This window comes from Plectropomus leopardus, chromosome 17 (genome assembly GCF_026936395.1).
Source record: "Plectropomus leopardus strain MGB_pleo_1.0 chromosome 17, ASM2693639v1, whole genome shotgun sequence".
Lineage (NCBI taxonomy): Eukaryota > Metazoa > Chordata > Actinopteri > Perciformes > Serranidae > Plectropomus > Plectropomus leopardus.
The window spans coordinates 23,396,977-23,419,832 of record NC_142192.1 but is presented as its reverse complement, the minus strand read 5'-3'; the positions used below and the strand labels follow the sequence as shown (position 1 = coordinate 23,419,832).

Here is a 22,856-nt window from a genome sequence, read left to right as displayed (position 1 = left end):
AAGTTGATTTCATATCAAAAGACTAACTAATTTATTTGGTTGAATGACATTATTCAATTTGATTTTTTTAAGGATGATTACTTAAAAAATATGACAACAGACATTTAAAGCTTCATTTAAAAACCTCAATAGAAGCATCAAACGTAAAAAAAGTAACATTCAGTACAGCCTTAAAATCTAGCAAATAAGCCATTATGATGAATTGGTGAGTGTGCTTTCCATATGAATGGTACTGTACAAAAGATTCATCAGAGCTGAGTAAATTGCCGTATTATTATTTCACTAAACCAACATAATTTCACTGACAGAGATGTGGCAGTTTATATAAGATAATATTAAACTTGAATCAGTTCTTTACTGCCATATCTTTGACGGTTTATACAGCAGCCTTTTATTCTGCCCTCACAGCTTGTGCACTGTCGGTGGAGAGCTATGTGGTGATTTAAACACACTTTCAACAAAGGTTGGAGACAGGTCTTTGAGTTCTTTTTACAAGAAGCAACTTTGAAGCCGTGAAAAAGCACTGGACAAAAACAAGATGCCATGAACAAGACTTAGGCCAAAGGCATTGTAACAAGGACGCTGGATTCACAGTGGTATATACCTGTCAAATTAGTTACACTGTCCCTAACGCCAGGACTGAAGAAAGTGACTCCAGTGAGAATTCAACATTGAGTTTTCACGGGAAGTACAACACAGTAATAATCTCATAAACCTGACAGAGCCTGTTAATCTGTGGTTTTAACACATTAACAAGTAGAAAGAGCTAAACAAACCATCAAGATGCAACCCTAACCCTAACCCATTATGACCCGATCAAACCATTTACCGAGCTGGTCTGGGACACATTTAAGAACATATCTTTTGTAATGCAAAAGCTAATGCATCCCTGACAAGGACTCCGTCTGCAATGAAGGATGCGGTGGTTGTTTTGGTGACAATGTGCTAACGCTCTGTAACTTGTCCATTTTACGATGAGTCACAAAAAAGATGTCCATCAAAACTTTGCATTTCCAACTTTAAACACACCCAACATGACGTTTCCCTACAGGCTGCCCAGATTTTTGGACACTGCATGATCTCACCACCTGACCTGTTGCACCATCAGCTGGTCTCAGACCAGCACAACCACCCCGATGCCCCACTAGTCCATTTATAAGAAAAAACTTTGGACAAGAAACCACAAACCACTACAATTGTAATATATCCCTCAAATTTAATCTGTTAAGTCTTGAAAATGTCATATTTTTCTCTCTAGTTCAAAAAAAAAAATCAACAACAGCTTGTTCCCACCAAGTATAGAGTAAGAGCTCTGATCTGAGAACTATAGCAGAAAGCCACACACACACACACACACACACACACACACACACACACACACACACACACACACACAGATTTTTGTCATTTTTCTATGAGGCTAGGATGGTGGTAGAAGAAGAATTAAGAATGCAAACATTAATTTTAATTTTACGGACCATTGTTAAACAACTACAACTGTTCTGTAAATACCATAGGCATCCTATAACTATCTACAGATGCAGATCCCTAGAATTTTCCCTCCAGACCGAAGGCTTTCAGCTGCCAGTCAGTTCCCAGCCAACTTCCAGCCGAGGACCGGCCAGGGTCCGGGCAAGGTTGCAGCTGCATCTGTACATCCTGTACAATATTTTATAGTGCTTTTTGTACGTAATGCATGTGCAGTCTGTGTTATTGTTCCCAGCAGAGTGGGAATAAAAATTGGCTTGTAGCTACATTTCTGTATAATGCATTAGATTACAAGTATTGAAATTCCTGTTTATTATACGTGGTGCCTTTTTGACTGAACAGAAATATATAATATGCAGTGTAAGAAGTCCAAACTATCATTGCTTCTCATAAAGCTTACTGCTTTGATTGCACAGTGCTAAGTTTATAACTTGGAGGATCTCTCTTCTGCTTTCTGGCAGCCTGACAGACTCGGTGTTTGTGTTTTGGTATGTGCACGGCTCATTGTAGCACAGCGAGGAGTACTCACACTTCCTGTAGTGCCCAGGGACAGATGGTTCATCTGCTGGGTGAGAGGGCCCATCATGCTGGCAGGCTGCATGGACATAGTGTGGTCCATGGCTGGCGTGATCACTGCACCCTGGTGGAACGAGAGGAGAGACGAGGAGAGAGTGAGGCGGAAAGAAAAGAAAACAATGCAGTCTGTGCAGGTTGTTTTAATCTTTATTCTGCTTTCTATTAGCTTCTACAAAGTGGCTGTAGAGGATCAGGCGTGTTGGGGTGGGGATGGTAAAGGTTAAAGAAAGCGAGGGAGGAAGAGAGAGAAGAAACGGAAGAAAGTCAGCAGGACAAAAAGGAGAAAAGTAGGAGAAGAGGGTGAATATGTCAAACACATAAAAGTAATGAAAACAGAGGGAGGGAAGAAGGGTGGGGCGCGGCCAGGGGTGACACAAGGACAAAGCAGCCAGAGAAGAAGAAGCGAAGAGGGACAGTTTCGATATGCAGCTACAGAACGCGGGGACATTTTCGAGATCAATACCCACTATTGTCTTTGGTCCATCAAAATAGTCAATATCTGCTGCTCATGTATCAACAGTATGGGTTTGTGCGGTTCATTGATTTCTGAGAGAGGATGCATTCTCTCCGTCCCTCCCTCTCCGCCTTACTCTCCAGCCTCCCCTCTTGGTATAATGCGCGGCATGTTTTCCCTAACGGGCGGATGAGAACGCTAGAAGCTTCTTTTTCACGGTGCAGTGGAACATGAGGGAAAGTGATGAAACCATTGTTGCTCTTTCATCCCTTGTCATGATAGCTCCATTTCCCCAGCACTGAAGCCTCGGGAGGAACGTGTTCAAAACCAAGCCCTTTTCCAACGCTCTTCTCACTTTGTGTGTGTCTGTGTGTGTTTGTAGGTAAGCCTGCAACACACTGTGTTGAACAGCATTAGTGCACGAGTGTCAAAGAGACTGACAGTGTGTGTGTGTGTGTGTGTGTGTGTGTGTCTACGGGCACGCAGCTCCAGAAGTGTACGCGAATGTGAGCGTGCATGTGCGCACCCCACTGGTGACTCTGTGTGGGCCTATTGGAGAACAAACTGTGCAGACACAGCCTGTCAGAATCGCTCTGCTTGTCTACTCTCTGCATTCACAACACAGTCAGCTAACTCTCTCTCTCTCCTCCCCCTCCTCACCCGTCTCCCACTCGATATGCAAGCTTCATGTGATCCTACCCGGAGTTTCACCTCAGCACAAAAAGAAAGAAACTGGGTTGAATGCTAATATCAGTGATGGAGGAAGTGTTACAGTCGCACCAGCTCTTTGTATGTCTCATTATAATGTAGTCAGTGTTTAATAAGTGCTGATGAAAACGTCACTAAATTAAAACAGGTTGCACACAAAGATCTTACTTGCAGTCAGGATGGATAGAATCATTTTTTTGCCCTGGGGTTTGCCTCTCAGGCTATATAGCCGACCACTGCCTTATCATACTGTGTATGTCGGGACTAAAAAGGGCACTGACTCCTTTTTCAGGTATTTAAATAATAATAATATATATAAAAGAAATATAAAATAGATGCACATAAATGTATACACATAAAAAACACAGCAATGATAAATAATATAATAAAACATGATTAGTTGGTAGTACTTATTTTCAACCAGGGATAAACTTAGAATTCAAATTAAAAAAAAAAACATAGAGGTAAATGAAATTATATTATTAAATACTATAATTGGCATTTTGGTAACTGCCAGGTGTAACTGATGTAATGCTAAATGGAAAGACTCATGAATGCTTGCTAATATAAGACATAATATTAAATATGTTAATACGTATTTACATTTGATTAAAATGCTTTTTGTTGGGTTAATTGACAAATTATTCTGTTAGATTGGCATAAATAGATGTTTCTCTCATTGTAAACTGCATGAATATTACTTATTCTATTACTAAATAACAACAAAAAAAAACCCCAATGCAAAACATACCTAAAAATGCTTAGCTCATGATGCTACACTGAATTTCTGTTTATGTATTTGGTGTTTTTTCTTTTCTACAGATTACTTAAATCTTTACTAATGTACCGAAAACATGAAATAAGTTTTAATGGTGCAACCTTATTAGACTTGTTATTTATAAATAACTAAAACAGTAACCTCTTCATTAATAACACTGACCTCTGTAAATGTCTGAATATGTACATTTAGTTTAAGTAATGCCTTTCATTTGATATGATTTTTAATGTCTTACTTGCACAAGTCTTTATAAGCTGCTATTACTTCATCTTCTGTCCTATCTAATAAAGGCAAAAATGCCCCAAAATAGTCTTTAAAAAAAAAGGAACGACCTTTCATAAAAACTAATTTAACGGCAGCAAATATAAAGCTAACTAAAAAGTGTATAAACTGATCTCATGTTGTATCTATTCTGTGTGGAAAATCTGAATCTGAAAAAGTAACTAGCTCAATAGCCTCTCCAAAAAATATAAATATCTAGTACTTAGCTCCATTTCACTGCTGGCTGTGATAGACGAAATAAAAGGTAAAAGGAGAGGGGAAACAAGGAGACAGAAAAAAAAGACTGCGGGGACAGGAGAAAGATGATTAAGGAGTGAGCTGATGGAGGTCATGAGGAAGACGGGAGCGCCGAGAGACGGACAGAGGAGAGGGAGGAGCGAGAATTAGAGAGAAAGGCTGAGGGACACACAGCAAGAGAGAAGACAAAGAAGGAGAAAGATGAAGAGAGGAGGCGAGGAGGAGAGAAGGAGAGAGACAGAGAGGAGCGAGAGGGAAGCAGCAGGAGCTGTGGGCTACCTGTTACTGATTCAGCCTCTGACAATGCCTTTATAATGGGAAAGGGAGAGCAACGGAAAGGCTTAATTCACAGACGTGTCAGGGAGAGTTAAGCCGATTTGTGATTTCGATTTTCTGTGTTTGTGAGACTGAGTGTCTGTGAGAGAGGGGTTTTTAGTGTGTGTGTGTGTGTGTGTGTGTGTGTGTGTGTGTGTGTGTGTGTGTGTGTGTTGTTTGTCTGTCTAGGGACACTCTAGAGATGAAAAGAAAATGAGGCGGAGACGGACACAAATAGACAATATATGTTTTTGATTTGTCCACTGTGTGCGAGAGAGTAAAATAATGGATGCCACAGATGCGTTACAAATGTATGACACGATGTTTACAGATCTCCTCAATGTATGCACATTTCAGTGTGTGTGTGTGTGTGTGAGAGAGAGAGAGAGAGAAAAGCCCATCTTGCTTAAGACGGTATTGATCCGGCTCTAGACAGCAGACAGATGATATCAGCACCGTGGTTGTTAAATACGTTGATTTACACTCAGCGAGCAGAGACAATGTACAGTAAATAGGAAATCTTGTAAAAAATCTAACAACCTGCAGTGTTTTTTAATGACCGCTCATTACAAGTAAGCAGCAGCACTCGGACTGATGGAGCACTGATCGCTATCAGCTGATGTTCATGACTTTGTGTTCAGAGCTGCTGATCAGAAATAACAATTGTAAAATGGGGAGAGCAAATACATAAATGTCACACAGATAGAGTGTTTTTACTGCATGAGCCATTACAGCTAAAGGATCTCCACCACGGCCCGTTTAGCACCACAAAGACTTAAGATGCAGTCCAGCACAGGCAGTGTGTTTGGGTGGCTCGTATCGAGCTTTAAAACTGAAGTATTTGTTTTTCTGTTGCACAGGATTTCACCCAGTTTTTTGAATGTGGATAAAAGTTTTTGCCTTTTTGTTTGCGGCTATGTGACTTAAATAGACAACAAATCTGCTTTGGTCAAAAGGGAGTTATGAATTTTGAAATAAAGATCAAAATTTCTCATTTTGGATGGTGTAACAAGACACGTAATAAAGCATTGCTTAAAGTAAATATATAATAATCTTCATGGACTAGCAGTGTATCATTTCGAAGTGAAAAAAAAATAAAGGAACCTTGCAAATGAAGAAAATGCTATGTTTTTTAGCCCGTTTTCATTCCCAACCCGTCAAATACCGCAGCTTGGTCAGTAATTTTGGTTTCAGACGATGCAAAAAGGTACATTTTGCTTCAGTCTGAAATACGAAACAACGGTAACATATATTACAGTAATAGAAGGAGCTGGAAAGTCCTTAAAGGACTGGTGGGAGAGGTGGTGGATGGTTATAACAAACCCTGGACTTTGTTTAGTATCAGGTTACAAAAACCTAATCAGAGCATTTGACATGACAAAGTTGGTACCAATGGTTGCCTTACACTGTCTTAAAATGAGTGTTCTTCATCCTCTCAAAGACAATGCAAAGTCAATGTCAACCAAGATCACAGGCATTACTAAAACCATTTACAAAGTGCTCATCAGAACATCGTTGTTGGCCCTGATGTTTCACTGCTTGCAAGACGACATCTGAACTGTTCAGAAATTGTACACAAAGTCACTGTATCTTGTTAAGCAGTGAGAATAAACACAAAAAAAGTTTTCAGAGTGAATGTGCTTTTTGACAAGTGAAATGTGAAATTTTGAGGGAAAAAAAGCCAGGAGAGGCACATTAAAAGCCTCAAAAACGTCAAACAATAACCGAGGCTGTATTCCATCCAAACAAAGCATCACTTGTGTTGTCCACATGAAAGAGGACCCGCACTTGACTCAACACATTCCTCGCAGTATTTGACAGTTGGTTTCTCGGTGTGGGGCTCTGTGGTTTGGATGCTGATGCTCGTGTGTGTACGTTGGTGTGTTTAGTGTTGGGATGAATGTGACACGCAAGACTGCAGGAGACTTGCAGAGGTGCTGCGGCTTTGCGTAATTCTGCTAATGCATTGGTAGTGCATTAGACAATTCTCCATTTCCACAGAAACAGACTGAGCTTGTTCACTTTACTGGAAATCCTGGTGTTATAGAACATCTGCTGATGATTGACTGGTAACTATATACAGTACAGAATGCCAGGGAGCCTTAATACTGAAGGCTTGCCCACCTGTAGGCACTGAAACCGTATTCATAGAAGCCAAAAAAATTATATAAGTTACTGGATTTTAATAAATATGCATTTGTCTTTAACCCTTTGAAAAACATGGAAGGAAGGCGATGAGTAACTTAACAAGAAATGACCCAAAAAATCACTAAAAAGGAGTAAAAGTTACAAAAAAAACAACCTGAAAATTAGCCAAAAAAGTATAAAACAAAAAAATTATTCCCAAGTTGTTTTCTTGTCACCTTTTACCCATTTCTTGTTCATTGCCTTTTTTTCATGTTTTTGAAAGAAATCAAACCGATTTGCTCAGGTTTCAAAAGATTGCTTGTGAAAGTTGTCTTGAATGCAGCACAAGAAAACTGATATTGGTTCGTTTCTCAAAGGGTTAATCCATATTTATATGCTCTTGAATCATCTGAATTCATCACCATCCTGGTCTGTATTTGTGCTGAACAGCAGCCACCCAGCACTTCACCCACCTCGACTGCGACCACTTTTCCGACGCCCTCAGGCACCTTTCTGTTGGTTAAGCTCTAAAAGGGAGCCAGCATCTTGGGTCTTTCACCCTAATCCTCAGCCTGAATCCCACCTTGGGGCTACCAGACTACCAGGGCTGCCCTGCTTTTACCGACAGTGTGTCTACAACGTGCCGCAGACTAAGCCAGGAAGTCGTAGCGCGCACTGATGAATAGCAATGACTGAAGCCTCACAAGTTGACATTGACACAGATAGCGGCTTATCTTGGCATTTACCATCATATTTAAATTATAAATTTTATTTTTTTTATGGTTGTGGTAAGCTTACTTCCGACCCAGACAAGAACCTACAGGGAAAACGGGGATTGTTAGCGTGGAAATGAAGCAGCTGAGGGGCCACAACAATGTATGTTAACAGATTAGCATATGGAGCCGCCGGAGGATTTCTCACCTCTGGCAAAGATGTTTATCTTCTGTGTTACTGTTTGTCCTCCACAATGAGATGACAACAAGAGGGATGATGGATCAGTCTCCTGCCACTTATTGATTAATTTGTCTGTCAATCATGTGCAGCAGTCCAGAGGACACAGACTGAATTACAATAAAACGTTTCAGCACTGAAATCAACATTTTCAAAATTACACCAGCGAAGGTCTACATTAAACAAAAATGACAGTGCTGTCATCATTTCAAAGGAAGATTGATTAAAATTACACTCTGGTGCTTTATACCACCTTCAATTATATAAACATCATAACAATAAAATAGTTAAAACCCTCATGCCTGTAAGGGACATTAGGGACCTTCTAGGGTCTATTTTTGCATAACTGATTGTGGTAAAGGTGTGCATTTTTTTACTCACGTGTTAGAAATGTGTATAGCTATAACTAGAACTGTCCTTATTAGTTGTCCTTAGTTCAAACCATTGCCGACTAGTTGTGGCACCTATATGATATTATTTTAATTGTTTAAATACATTTTTGGACCATCAGACAACTGTTTGAGTTCCAGGGCTGAGAAACAATGTTATAAGTAACGCAGTTAACACCACGATACATTAGGAACATACAAAACCGTAATAATAATGAGCCCACAAAACATTAACAAGATGTAATAAAAATACCTGATTGCAAGGTCTGACCACCAGCTTCTTCTGTTTGTCCACTCCAGAAAGTCTGATAACTAGAAAACACATGACTGCTTCATATGCATGCCGTTCTGCATGTTAAGTAGCCATGTGCTTTCTTGCTATCTGGGCTAAACCTTTGTATTTATGGTTGAGTTACTTCAGAGCATAACGTTAGCTTTGGCTAGCTAGCTGATGAAAGCATTTCACTCACTTTTCTGGGTGCAAGTGTGACAGATAAGTCTGTTGAAGTGTGACATTCTAGTCTTCTCCTAAATTGTACAATTGCAAAAAGAGCATTTAGTGTTGACTTTCCCAGAACAGGATATAAAATCATTGAAGACAACCTGCACAATCAGGGGTGCATCTGTTGATTGTGAGCATATATACTCAGGGTCGTGCAGGACATTAACTCGCATGCAGGTGGAGTACACACACAACCCTTCACTGCAAAAGACTCAATGTTACATACTATATATATATATATATATACCAGAATTTTATACAACGGCTGCCCCTTGAAAGTTGGAGGTTGATTGAAATTCCTTCCAGTGGAGGAGTTGTTTTTTTCTCTGCAGTGTAGCCTACATCTGGGGACATTGTGGTCCCTAGATTTTGCTGTGGAGTGAGTGCTCTTGACTTTGACGCTACTCTTTGATACAAAGCTGCAGACACCATGCAGTGGCACAGAGGAGGAGAGAGGCCCTCTGCTTATAAGTGTCAAATCTACAACTCCCACCAACTCTATACAATACAGGCTCTGACTTTTGTGATGTCTAGTGTTGACAGAAATGTTGTTGCACGTTAGCTTGTTTACTATATTATGTGAATGCTGCAGTGAACATGCACTGGAGTCGGGTACAGCCCTACTTAAACCCAAACTGCAAGAACTTTTTACGCATATAAGTCATCTGATCTTTATCCAACTTCTAAGTCCGACTTCATGAATGCTCGAGTCCAAGTCGAGTCACGAGTCCAGAGAATAGGGGTTTGAGTCGGACTCAAGTCCGTGTCGAGGCCTGGAGTGCTACATCACTGGTATGTGCACATTTAACTTGGCCAATAAAGCATAGTCTGCTTCAGAGAGGTGAAAATAGGAAACACATCAAAATGAGGGGACATATGTCACTAACTGGCCCTGACAGGGATTGTTCATGACAATGCCGTTGCTTTGTTGTGCACAAATTAAATCAATCCCTATTGTGACTGATTAGGAGTGTAAAATGCTCAGAGTAATGAGATTATTACCAAAAAGAAACCACTAACTTGAGGAGGACAAAATATCTGGATGGATTTGAACTGTGTTTGTGTGTGCGCATATGCGCGTGTATGAGAGAGGATAAGGGCGCTAGATGAAGCATGTAACAGTATTTGTCATGTCTTCATGGGAGGTCCATTCCTCTCCACGCTCGGATCAACCATTCTCTGACTGCCATTTTGCAGACAAATGGATCATTTCACACTCAAGGATCTCTCCAGAATATTTACCCTATTTACAAAACCAAAAAAAAAAAAAATTAGAAATCCAATTTTAGAAAAAAATAAATAAAACACAGCAAGCTAATAAAGCCTGTCCACCAAAGCAAATCAGTTTTAAAATGTGTTTCTGCTACTATTGCAACATTTCTGGAGGTAATATCCAAAGGCTTACAGTGAAAGTGCAGCAGCTCAATCTCTCCGTCAGTCACCCCGTGGCACTGCAACAATATCTCTCTTATATGAATGCAACTTTAACCCTGAACAGACGATTTTTTGCTGGCACCGGCACAGTAGCTGCAGTTGTACTCAGAAAGGGCAGCCAGAAGAGAGAGAGAGAGGAGAGATGGAGTGAGACAAAAACTGGGAGAAATGTGAGGGAGATGTATAGGAAGAAGTACAGAGGAGGTGAGGATGGGAGAGAGGGATGAAACGATAAGAGAGAGGTAGAGAAAGAGCGGCGAGAGCAACTCAAGGACGACCATAGCCCCGTCTCAAATTCTGCCTCGCCAGTCAAATCTATGAGACCGACATAATGTTCCCCCTCTGAATCCGTGAAACGTTTTTCGTGTCAAGCGGGGAGATGGGTATCACACAGTGCACCGATTCACCCCTATCCGAGGAGGGCAGATAGTTATGGTTCAATTCTAAGAGGCCCAGCAAGCGGCCATTGAAAGCCGGAGCCAGGGAGAGCTGGCCGGGGTACAACGGAGAGGAATTCAATAATTCACCTTCAGTGTAAGAGCCAATGCATTGTAGCGTCTACACACTTGAAGCACATACAGTGAGGAAAAAGAGAGGATGGATAAGTCATAGGGGAAGACAGCAGTGCTGCGCTTGGCTGGCACTGCAGCGGCCCTGGCACTCTTTGGCAGTATGAAGTGAATTTGAGAGTGCTTGATTGATGATCCTGTGTGAGATTTAGCCTTAAAGGGATACTTTGCCAATTTTCAACCAGCTTTGTATCACAACAATGTGGGTAGTATGTATAGATAAACTGTGGTAGACTTCCCTCCATCAAACCAGTGGCTTGATGTCCCTCCTCTGCCCCCTGGCAAAACACTGACAAAAGATGTAATTTCAGATCATTCTCATTTTGAAGTTGTCAAATACTGCTGCTTTTGCAGTGCTTTCGGCGTAAGATCCTGACACCAAAAGCCACCTTTCGTGTACGCATGACACGCCGCTGGACAGCACCAGGTTGCCAGTAATGAGAAAGTACAAGAAGCAAGAGGGCGGAAAGGTGGGGCAGCGGATGGGTCCAACAGACTGGACATTCATGTGGGAGTCCGGTGTTCGCTTCCTGTCTGAATGTTGTGGCGATTTTTCTTTACATGTGCCTTCTTCCCCTAATCCATAACCATCCGTGAGAGTGTGTGCATTTGTTAATGTCCTGGCGTTGGTAGCCATGTGCTTTTCTTGCCTACATATAACCACATGCAGCATCATCCCAGTGTGATGGTCTCAAATTTGGACCAAAATCCTGTCAAATGGTAAACTAGACAGCGCTGATCAAATATAAATCAAGATTATGTTACTGCACTGCGTATTTCTTGCCCAAAATGTTTTCAGAAATGTATTTTAATGCTCGGTTTTGCCGTAATGGCGAGAGTTTGTGAACAGAAAGTCGGTGTAATACTGCTTCCTGCACAGTGAAAAGGAGGCCAAAAAAAGGGAGATCAAACAGTAAAATTAAGCAGCGCTGATCAAATATAAAAGAAGATTCTGTTATTGAGCTGCATATTTCTTGCCTCAAATGTTTTTCAGAAACATGTTTTAGCTCATTGTTTCACTGTAACCAGAGATCCAGCCGACTGCCATTGTGTCGAATGGATGAGGTCCATTGTGTGTCTATCTATCTGATGCATTCTGGTAGTTGTAGGTTTTCTACCCCTTAAGCAAAAACACCCTATTATTTGTTTTCTCTGGTCATGTAGCTCCAATCCAAAAGTATTTGCGTCTCTACTGCTGAGACAGCCTCGTTTTACGTAAAGACTCTCTTTGTATTGGTGAAATGCTTCTTTAAAAATGTGTTTCTGCACTAAAACAATATGTGTGTTTCGGAAGTCGTGCATCTGTGAGCCGCATGTGTGCATTTGTCTTTTGGGGCTCCAGTTTTCGCCCCGTCTGCAGGCTCTGCTGACTTGTGTAGCGCTGACCAAACAACATAGCACAAAAGGCGAGCGGTCATGCTGCTCTGACATCCCACGCCTAACTGCCAAACAGAGCACAGCATTAGGAGTTCTGAGAGACAGTGTGAGCTGAGAAGAGGAAGGGAAGACAAGTGATAAAGTGAGGGAAGAAAAGAACGAAGAACAACGCCTGGAAGAACAGCCTCATTTAGCTGTCCACTTTAAAAAACACTGTCACTTTCTATCAAGTTCCTCTCCGAGTGCATCGCTCCCATTAATTGGGGATAAACAAATTTTGAAAACTGTTCTCCGCTCACTCTCTCTGTCTTCCCGTTAACAAAGTGCCGGCTCCTCTGCGGGGATGAAGTCCAGTTTTGTATGGATGGACTTGTCAAACTTAATCTAGTTAGATAAAAAACAAACACCTTTGCCGAAGCGGTACACGCTGTAACGCTGTCTGTTTACTGTGCAATAAGCAAACTCTGGGTCAAGTTGTTCTCAACGTCAGCACAGTTTGATTTACTGCCATTCAATATATCATCTGTTATTTCCTACAGTTTATTGTCTGACACTATTTCTAAAGGAGTTTACTGGGAGGCTAAAATACAGAAAAACATGTAGAAACACAGCATCAGCAGCAGCTAATTAACCAGGTTTTTCACCGTATATCTCTCTCCACTGACCTTTTATATCATTTTACCAACATGCTAAATTTATCCTTGTGAGAAGTATTGTACTTTTAAGGTTAGGAAATAATTTCTTAGCGAGTTCTTTATCCCAGTGGAAGCTCCTCACCCAGATAATTTATCATGATTGTCTTCATTGCAGCATTAATAAGGGAGGAGTGATTTTTTTTTTAAGACTCAAGCAGAAAGTGCAGATAACTCCAGTTTAGTCTACAATGCACTTCTGTGGCTTCTCTGGAGTATCAGAACCAGTCAGTCATGTCTCTTACTAAAGAATGTAATAAGTACGTATGATCCCATAAACAATCTTTACAGATGTTTATATTTAGAACAGTTTATCTCTGTTTATCAGTTGAATGCCATATATGTACATATATGTGTATATATGTGCATAGGCTGCAGCGGGACAATTCAGATTTGAAACATAGTTTTCGTCTCTTTGACGAAGTGACTGTTTTTTTACGGCTGCGTCTGAAATATCATACTTTATACAGTAATATGTTTAAACATTATGTGAGATTTTTTAGGATGTCAGCCTTAGTATGAAACTGATATTATGTAAATAGCACTCTATTTCAAAGACTACATTACAGTATGCAAACACTGGCCACTATTCAGGCATAAATATCCCACAATGCAATACGAAAGACAATAATTACGGACATTGCCCAAGACAGCTCTGTTATGTTGGTAATGCTTCAAATTAAGTGTAAGTGTAATATCTTCCTTGGCTTGGCTTATTATATTTTTAGTCTCTTAGGAAGTTATGTGCTTAAACCATGCTAACAGGCCAAAATAACTCTCAACTTTCATACACTCAATTGCAAAATTTTTGACTTAATGTCAAGGTTAAACAATTTAACGTAAATACTACCAAGCGTTTGTTTCCAAAGAAAACCTGTCAGTGCAAAGTTAGCTTCTTAACAGTTAGATAACGTTAGCTAGACAGTGAATTTCATCCAGTATTTTCATGGCACATGATATGAAGCACCTGTTGGCACATTTTAATGTCAGCATGACCAGAGAGTGAAAATGAAAAGCTGCAACCTACATTACTTGTACTAATGTAACGTAACTTTCCCTCCATCATGAGAAACTCATGGGGGTGCGCTCAGGGACGTCGCCGCCAACGTGTGAACTGCGAAACACCATTTTTTAAAGAACTGCTGCTGAAGTTCCAGTCAGTTTCACCCCCCTTGCTACTGTGTTGCTACAATATTCCAGGTAATCTAACACGCGTGCATGCACACACGCACGCACGCACACACACACACACACACATACACACACACACACACACACACACACACTGTTCTCCTCTATTCTGACATCTGACTGGCTTGCTGTGACCTCTTCCTTTTCCACGCTCGACCGCCTCCATATTGCCTGGACACCAGGAGCGCCATTGCACAACGCTCCATTGGTTTAACACGCGACACGTGGTGGGGCCCGCCAAACTGCAGCACAATCAATTGGTTTTTAATGCTTTGAGTAGGCCCCCGAGCTCTTGAAGCAAGCATGCTTGGGTAATTTGATGTGATTCACTGAGCTGGTGGCAGGCTGTGTGTGTGTGTGTGTGTGTGTGTGTGTGTGTGTGTGTGTGTGTGTAAGTAAGGGGCGGTCTGCTGTGTATGTAGCTGGTACGGGATATGAGCGCGGGTCATAAAGGGAGACAGATTGGTAGCTATGATCCACTGACGGCGATGACAGCTGGGGTTAGCAACTAGCAGCCGTTTGGTGACAGAGAGAGCCACCGGAACACAATGGGGACGGGGCCATGGGGACGACATGGCCACATGGCTTCTTCTGGCATGAAGGCATGATGAGATGAACACCACAGCACGATGCGGCTACTGGCTAGTGGCTACTGCCAATGGCTGAAAGAGGCCTAATGACATAAGGCTGGAAGACGGATGGCCGTCAGGCAGTCGTACGGGCTGGTTGGGAATAATCAGTATGGACCACACATATGGCTCTACATAACACATAGAGTGCACACAAACATGTATCTGGCAAACACGAGGGGTTACACAAACATAGACAACGAGGCTGTGTATGTGCTGACAGACAAACCATAACAACACATGACTGGAAAGTCTGAGAAGATACCAGAAGATGAAGAAAATGGTGTGCACATTTACATATACACATGCATTGGTATAGTCTAGACCAGTGATACTCGACTTACGACCCGTGGGCCAAATCTGGCCCCTGATTGGGTGCTGGATGGCCCCCTGACCATTTTCTAATTCACAATAAAAATATGGTGATTCATACAGGGAATTGTTTTTTTAGTATAGATAAGGTGCCAGAGTGCATAAAAGAGCATCAAAACAGAGATTGTTTATAAAAAAAGTACAGCTGGATGATCTCCTGCAACCCCTAACAGAGGTCCTAGCTAAGCCCTTATGTCCTAAAATCCAATAATGCTAGGAACATCCTAAAATCCTGGAAATGTCCTAAAATCCAGAAACATCCAAAAATCATAGAAATGTCCTAAAATCTTGGAAATGTCCTTACATCCTAGAAATATCCTTACATCCTAGAAATGTCCTAAAATCCAGAAACATCCTAAAATCCTACAAATGTCCTCGTCCTTGAAATGTCCTAAAATTCTAGAAAATTCTAACTCCTTTAATTGTCATTAAATCCAGGGTGTCTGGTAGATCAGTGGATAAAGCAGGCACCCCCATGTTTGAAGGAATGTCCTTGCTGCAGCGGCCGTGGGCTCGACTCCAGCTCATGGCCCTTTGCTGCATGTTGTCCCCGCTCTCTCCCCCTTTCACACTGTCACTGTTCTATCCAATGAAGGAAAAAAAAAAATCTTTAAAAAAAAACCATAAATCCTTGAAATGTCCTGAAGTCCTACAAATGTCCTAAAATCCTAGAAACATGTATAGGGCAGCCTCCTGTCATTTTGCAGAAGTGGCCCCCAAGAAAAGCAAGCTGAGTATGCTTGGTCTAGACACACAGAGATACATTGATGTGCACGTGTTTGCAGCAGCAAACACATATTCGCACACAAGTACACATCGCTGCACATGCTGACACCATTAGAAGTCAATCTTGTCATTCACCTCGTAATAATGTCTAACATCCATGTCACTCTCACAACAGGCGGACTCAGCAGCAAAAATAGTTTGCTTGTTAGTGAGCTAACTTTACTCCTGTGCGAAACACCAGGAAAGTGACTGCAAAGGCAGCAAGCGACGGCGGGGAAGAGAAGGCCGGAGAGTTAAGAAACCTGTAGGACAGGCGGGAGGTCGCATGGCTGAAAGGCAAACTGAGTGGCTTGGAGGGCAGCTGCAGCTGGGTGTGGTGTGTGTGTATGTGTGTGTGTGTGCCTGGCTGGTGGCCTGCTGCGACCAGATTACATGTTCACTGTCCCACAGCGGGAGTGGAAGTGAGATGGGTAGGACTGAGTGGTAAATGGCCGCAGCGGGGAGCCACGCGGCTGGTTGAGCACTCCTCCAGTGAGTGAGTGCTAGACCGTCAGCTGTTGAGTCCAGTGTTTCCCAATTTGTTCAATCACAGGGACTGAAGCAGGTGTCTTTTTGACTCAGGCTAACAATTCTACTGACACTGGCAAATATTTTTCGATAAAAGCAGCAACAGAACTAGGAAATATTAGAGAATTCCATTTTCTGGGTGCTTATCAGCATTTGCACCTCATGAACATTTTCTTGGTTTACTTTGGCAGTTGGTCAGTTTTTTTGTTGATAGTCAAAGGAAACATAATTGATTAATGTAAGAAAGGGCTTTTCAAAATAGCCCCTGTCACACATGCACTGCAAACCTGGGATTACCTGGAGGAGCTGTATGTGAGAACGCAAATGTCTGAATCAATTAGATTAGACATTAAACAAACTTTGTCCTGCCGGCTTCTTCCTAGTACAAAGTCTGTGTAATGTCCAATTAAGCTGTTGTGTGAAAAGAAAATGTAATTGTCTGCAAAATGTATACCCAGCAAGTGGCTTGTTGATTAAGTTTTAATCATGATGAGGATCTTGCGAAATTGGAAGAAAACAAACGTGCAGGTAAGGAAGAAAATGTAATTTACGTGAAAAATGTCTAATTGGAAAAAACGATGAAACTCTGGACTTCTCTTGGTAAGGGCGGAAGCAGAAATCATCAGACAAATTGACAGAGCAGCAAGAGACTCTGACCACGCTTTTATTCGCCTCATGTGAGTATTCCCAGGAGGTGAAAACACTACATGTTTTGTGCTACATGTGCGAAATAGAGACTCCAGCATGTTTGCACCTGATGACTCCAAATTGTCTGGAGTGTGATGAAAAGACATTAAAAATCTACCTTTAAACTGGTGATAAAATTACTATATACAATTAAATAATAATTAGAAATCCTTAGTAATTATTATTCAGGTTTTTCACTTATTATAAGGCTTTTAGGTAGATATTAATCAACTCTGTAGTGTTTGACATCTCCAGTTTTGTAGTTTGCAAATTGTGTTTTTATTTATATAACTTCACTGTTTTAACACTTTCAAAAGCCGTATTTCTAAGAGCGTAGTTGAAGACTGCAGAAGTTTGTTATTCTGAAAAGTACCACGCTGAGTTTCTTTTAGGTCTTGTTGTCTGCAAAGAATATCCACACTAATGAGTTAGTTTTATATTCTTTACTGTTAAAAACACATTTTAGTACCTCTGTCAAAATTTAATGGATGTTTCGGTTTTTAATCAGACAACAAATATGTATGTTTTTTTTTAAAAAAAAAAATGTTGTTAGAGACTCTAACAACCCACATGTTTTATATTAACCTTTTGAACTCATGTTCTCTTTAAGGTACCAACAGTACTGTTTAGCAAAAACATCCCACATTTACTTTCCTAATGTTGTAGCAACAAAGAGCATTAGTAGCTTTGTAAATTGTTTTAAGGTTGAGCTTTAATTGATCCTTGCTCCATGAGTGTTCTCATTTTGTTGCTTAGAGGTTTTTAATCTTTCTGCCAGAGGCTTTAATGTTTGCTTAAGGCTTTTCGTGGCCCCTGAAGCACATTCAGTGTACACTGTTCTTCATTGCTCTGAACCAGTCCAGGGCATATCTAGTTGATTCTTTACAATCTTGAACCAGTTTCACTGCTCCACTACTATGACATGCATTATAACACAATATAATAAACACATAAATATTAGATAATTTTCCTGATGCAGTTATATTATGTTTGGAAAAAAAATCATCAGCCTGAGGGTAACCTGAGTCATCTTTTGCTGAAGTTACCGCTAATAAATCTCACAGCTGCATAATTTAACTCATGCTGTATGATCAAAGTTCACTACTCTGTACTAATGATAAAATGAATATGCATACAGGTGAATAGGTAATGCCTGACTATAAGGATTTATGACATTTGGGAAATATCTTGCAGTTTTTGTTTTTTTTTTATACAGATATTTTTATTTGCAGTGCAGTTTAACATGTTAAGACACACCGAACTATCAAAGAACTCCTGGCAACAAAGGCCCATACCCTGATGCGGACAGAAAAAAGGAGAAGTAACGAACAGTAACACAAACAGTTATAAAGCATATTTGCTCAAGAACTCAATAGCTAAAAAATTAATCTTGCCTTGTATAAGAAATTCATTTTGATGTCACGGCCTCTTGACTTGCTTGCCTCATTTCAGTTTCTTTTCTTGTTCGCTAAGCTGAACTGCCTCTGAAGACGATCCAACAGTCTGAACAGTGCAAAAAAGCTGACAGGGGCTGACTATTGCCAATAGTGCAGGACACATCGCCAAAACCTGGGGGGCAGACACCCACTGACGACCTGACAAATGGCTGACTGTTGGATTTGGTGTGTCAGGGCCCTTAAACAAAAACAGGGTTAGTGGGATAGAAAGCTCTTTAGGTAATGGAGAAAATTAGCACTGCAAGAGCCTGTCTGGGTGGGTTTTAGATGAAACTCTTGGAATATAAAAGTGTTCTCAGTAGAAACCTCTGGGTGGATTCTTGATAGGACCCTTAAAAGATTGAAAGGTTCTGGATAGAAACACCAGAGGGAGTTTTTGGTGGAACCATTACACCATAAAAGGGTTCTCTGTAGAATCTCTTAAGGAGGTTCTGGGTTAAAACCTTTCTCCTTTATATTTAATGGTAGGTAGAAATCTCTGATACCCCTTTTCTACCAAATCAGCTTTGTTTCTTGAACTGGTTCAGTTCAGAATTCTTGGAAACTTGGTGCTTCCCCGTAAATCAGCCTCAATTTTTATTAGTTTCGACTGGAACCATTTTAATTGAGGATGCTTCAACAACAGAGGGAGAGAAAACGGAAGTAGCAAAAAGGCTAATCTCATTGATTACTTGTGAGCTTTTTAATAAAAAAAAACAAAACAAAACAAGCATGGAACAACTATTAATATATCACTGCACACAATATTTTCTGTGGTGATTTCTCACTTATCGTTTCTGTTGTTGCCCTCCCCGTCCTCTTCCCAACCTGTAGAACATGACATCCTTACTGATGTCGTCACGGTTCTTCAGGTCAAGAATAGCCTGTGCATGCTTTCAAAAGGGATATTCAACCAAACCACGACCTGGCTATCTTCGGCTGCTCTACAAGGACTTTTGAGTTGTCGTGCGACATACAGACTGCCCTACATCTATCAATGGTGGTTGCTAAGAAACGTATTCTCCTGACCTGGAAGTCTACCAACTAACCCTGCTTTACACATTGGCTCAGAGAGATGATGTCTGTTATTCAGATGGAAAGACTACGTCTGGATAAACTTAATACACGGAAAGGGCTATTTTTGAGAATTTGGGGACCTTTTCTGGCTCAGTGCAACATAACTCCTCCTCCATAGAGACCCTGACTCTCTTGGGCAATTGAACAAGCATAGTATCTTTTCTTTTCTTTTTTATTTCATTTCTAGTCTTGAATTATTAATATTGTGGCATTTTTCATGTGAGGCTATTTTTCGTTAGAATTATCTGGCAGCCTTATTGTACTGTTCTGTGTTGTGTTGTGCTTTGCACTTTGTCTGGTTTGTCAACTGTCATCAGATTGAAAAGTGAAAATAAAATATTAAAAAAGAAAAAAAAAAAAAGAATAGCCTGCGAACAAACTTTGTGTATTCTGAACAAATTTACTTTTGGTTGAAATGCTCTCAACGGTTCAAAATTAGGTATGGGAACCAGAAACAAACCTGTTCCACGTTGGTGAGGGAGACGTAAGGTTCTACAAGGAACTATGGCTGTAACTGAATTTGTTTTCCATACAAAGGTTTAAGTTTAAACGGGCTTCACGGGATGTTCAGTGTGACAGCAGCATTCACGTCATACAATAAACAAGCTAACGGCGCTAACGACTGACCACAAATACACAATAACATTTTTTCTGACTCTAGATGTCAACAAATTTGCTGTGAGCTGAAAATTCACCACTTCTTCACTTTACGGTGCGGTCTCTTCCTCTGTGCCACTGTAGCATGTTCGCAGCGTGTAAGTCAAGAGAACTCACTCTGCTGCAAAATCTGGGGACCAAAACGTCCCCATGAGTACACTGCACAGAAAAAAAACAACTGATTTGAGGCAGTCTCGGTTGAATGAGGGTCTCCAACTGATGATTCGAGTCTCCTACTTTCAAGGGACAGTCCTACAACGATTCGCAGAGATTATCCAATGAGGACAAGAGAATAAAGTCTATACCTTTCTAGTTAGCACATTTAATTCTAAGAGAGTAGGATGACTGAACATCATTGGATGCAATCTCCTGTAATGTTCTCCTGTGGCAGACTGTGTTGCCAGTGAACTACATCTAATTGATATTAATTTTTTCCCTGTCTGCTGTCTGGGCTGGTAACCCAGAGCAACAGTCTACAGCCGTCTGTATTGTGCTGCGGTCTGGTAAATGATGCTGAATCGCTTCCTGGCACATCAAACACCTATAAACTCCCAACTAAAAAATAAAACGAAATGTGTTTGTATACTTACGAAAGATGGAAACAAGAATGGGATAATGTGCTTTTATGGAGCTGTGTGTAATAACTGCAGGGCAAAAGTGGAGCAATCATTTAGCTATAAGAAGTTTTCATGTGGCACTATAATTGTATGTGAATGTATGCAATTGAGCCGGTTTGACATTTGACCTGCTGCAATGGAAGAATGTGGCTTAAACGTTTTTCCAGACTGAATATATTTTCTTGATCAGCAGTATTGCTCTAAATATAAAAACTAATCTTCCATGTTGTAAACTATTTTCGGCACAAACATGAAATAAACATTTTTTAACGAGTTCCTCCTAAAAGCTTTCAACAACTCTGGTGAAACACTGCGCAGAGAGGAGAAACTGAAGGGTAACTATACATTTCCAGCTAAAGGTGGGCCCCAATGGGGAGTCAAGGGCAGCTACTGCAGGTGAATGGTAGAGTACTTACTGTAGGTTGCATAACATATTGTTGATGAGGCATCCATGACGTACTCTGGACCTGAGGAGAGACACATAAAATGTAAAATGTTGGTGACAATATAAATTTTTCTCAATCTCAGTCAGATCCGAGTGGTATCCCACATAAAGCAATAAACGCTGTTCAAATATTCACAATATGTTCAAATACTCTCAAGTCTGGAGGTTTTAAAGTGATTGCGTTGGTTTTAATGCACCAAAATGGCTGAACTTTATACAGATTAAGTTGTGCCAAAGAATTACAGAAAGAATTTGAAAGTCTGGAGGCAGCAAATCTCCCTCCTGCCTTCTCATTATTGCCAACAGTATGACTTGTGCAGGGAGCCCATAAATTAGGTTCCTTCTCTATTATAATAATATTATTAATGCCGTACCCGGTGCTGTCGCAAGAGGGGTGAAACATTGTGAAAATTCGAGGGACAGACAGCTAAAGAGGACTGGTTTTAGTAGGATTATTAAAAAGTAAAAAGAAAAAGGAATTTAAGAGTGGTGGACAGAATTCAGAAGTGTGGGAGACATACAGACATGCATATTCCCAAACGTTGATGAAAACGTTGAAGAGACGGTGAAACAGTGACAGAGACAATGATCAAGAGACTGGGGAAAATGGAGGAACAAACAGAGCTTTTAGATGTGCTGGAGAGAGGAATTAGACAGCTTGTAGCAGACAAACACACAGGCTGGCCACTGATCCTGGTAAAATGATTAGATTAAACAAAGACAAACATGGAATAATCTGCTATAAGAGCAATCAATCCTCTGTGCCAACCCAAACGCGTGATTTGGATCCACACCTAAACAAGCTCGATGTTCTATAACATGAAGCCAAGTCTGTTTGTTTATACATGGCAGTATTTGCTCTCTCCAGCTGAACGGGACAGCAGATAGACACAGAGAAAGCTTATCTTTAATCACTCATCTTTATGCAAGATACTGCATGACCATCATGTGATTGATTCAATTGAGAGATTTAGTCTCTAGTCAGACTTAAGGCCCTTGTACACTGCACCACTTTGGGCTTTCCAAAATGAAAGCTGGCAATCGTGAATGAAATGTGGTCAGATCTTTAGCTGTGAATCAAATCATTTAGATAAGTCCATTAAGGACCAAATATCCCACATTGCGACCACTGCTACAACCCACGTTTGAAAAAACAAAACAATCACAGTACAACATGACATGACACAGAATAAACTACAGAGCTAGTGCAATGCTAATACTTAACACACATTTACCATTTTGGCTGATTCCATTGTAGAGCTACGATTTACCAAACGTTCACTGCACCATCTGACATGCTTTAAAACTGATAGCATACTGTCTGAGAGAGATTGTGAAACACATCCTTCACACTGTCAGCAGTTTGAGATCTAATTAATTCTTATGAAATACTCAAAGTTACACTGCTCCACGTGAATACATACGCGCAGCGTCTCCTAATGGGGTGTCGGACAGCAGCCTCAAATCTTATTAATATTTACTTCATTAATTACCTTATTAATATTCACCTAATTAATTAAATGTATTATGTCACACACATGCAACCCATCTGCACATCCACGTGTTTGTAACA

At 40.7% G+C, this 22,856-nt stretch overlaps 1 protein-coding gene across 8 annotated transcripts in view; it reads right to left on the bottom strand.

The window, feature by feature from the left end:
- The window catches only part of LOC121957585 (RNA-binding motif, single-stranded-interacting protein 3), a 388,916-nt gene that overhangs the window by 25,235 nt on the left and 340,825 nt on the right, over nucleotides 1-22,856 (bottom strand). For all 8 annotated transcript variants that reach the window (XM_088090904.1, XM_088090900.1, XM_042506228.2 and 5 more), the window contains 2 exons: nucleotides 21,255-21,305; nucleotides 2,018-2,128 (listed from right to left, as the gene is read on the bottom strand). In XM_088090904.1, the coding sequence (XP_087947030.1) occupies nucleotides 2,018-2,128; nucleotides 21,255-21,305 (162 nt within the window). The remainder of the gene's footprint in view (nucleotides 1-2,017; nucleotides 2,129-21,254; nucleotides 21,306-22,856) is intronic.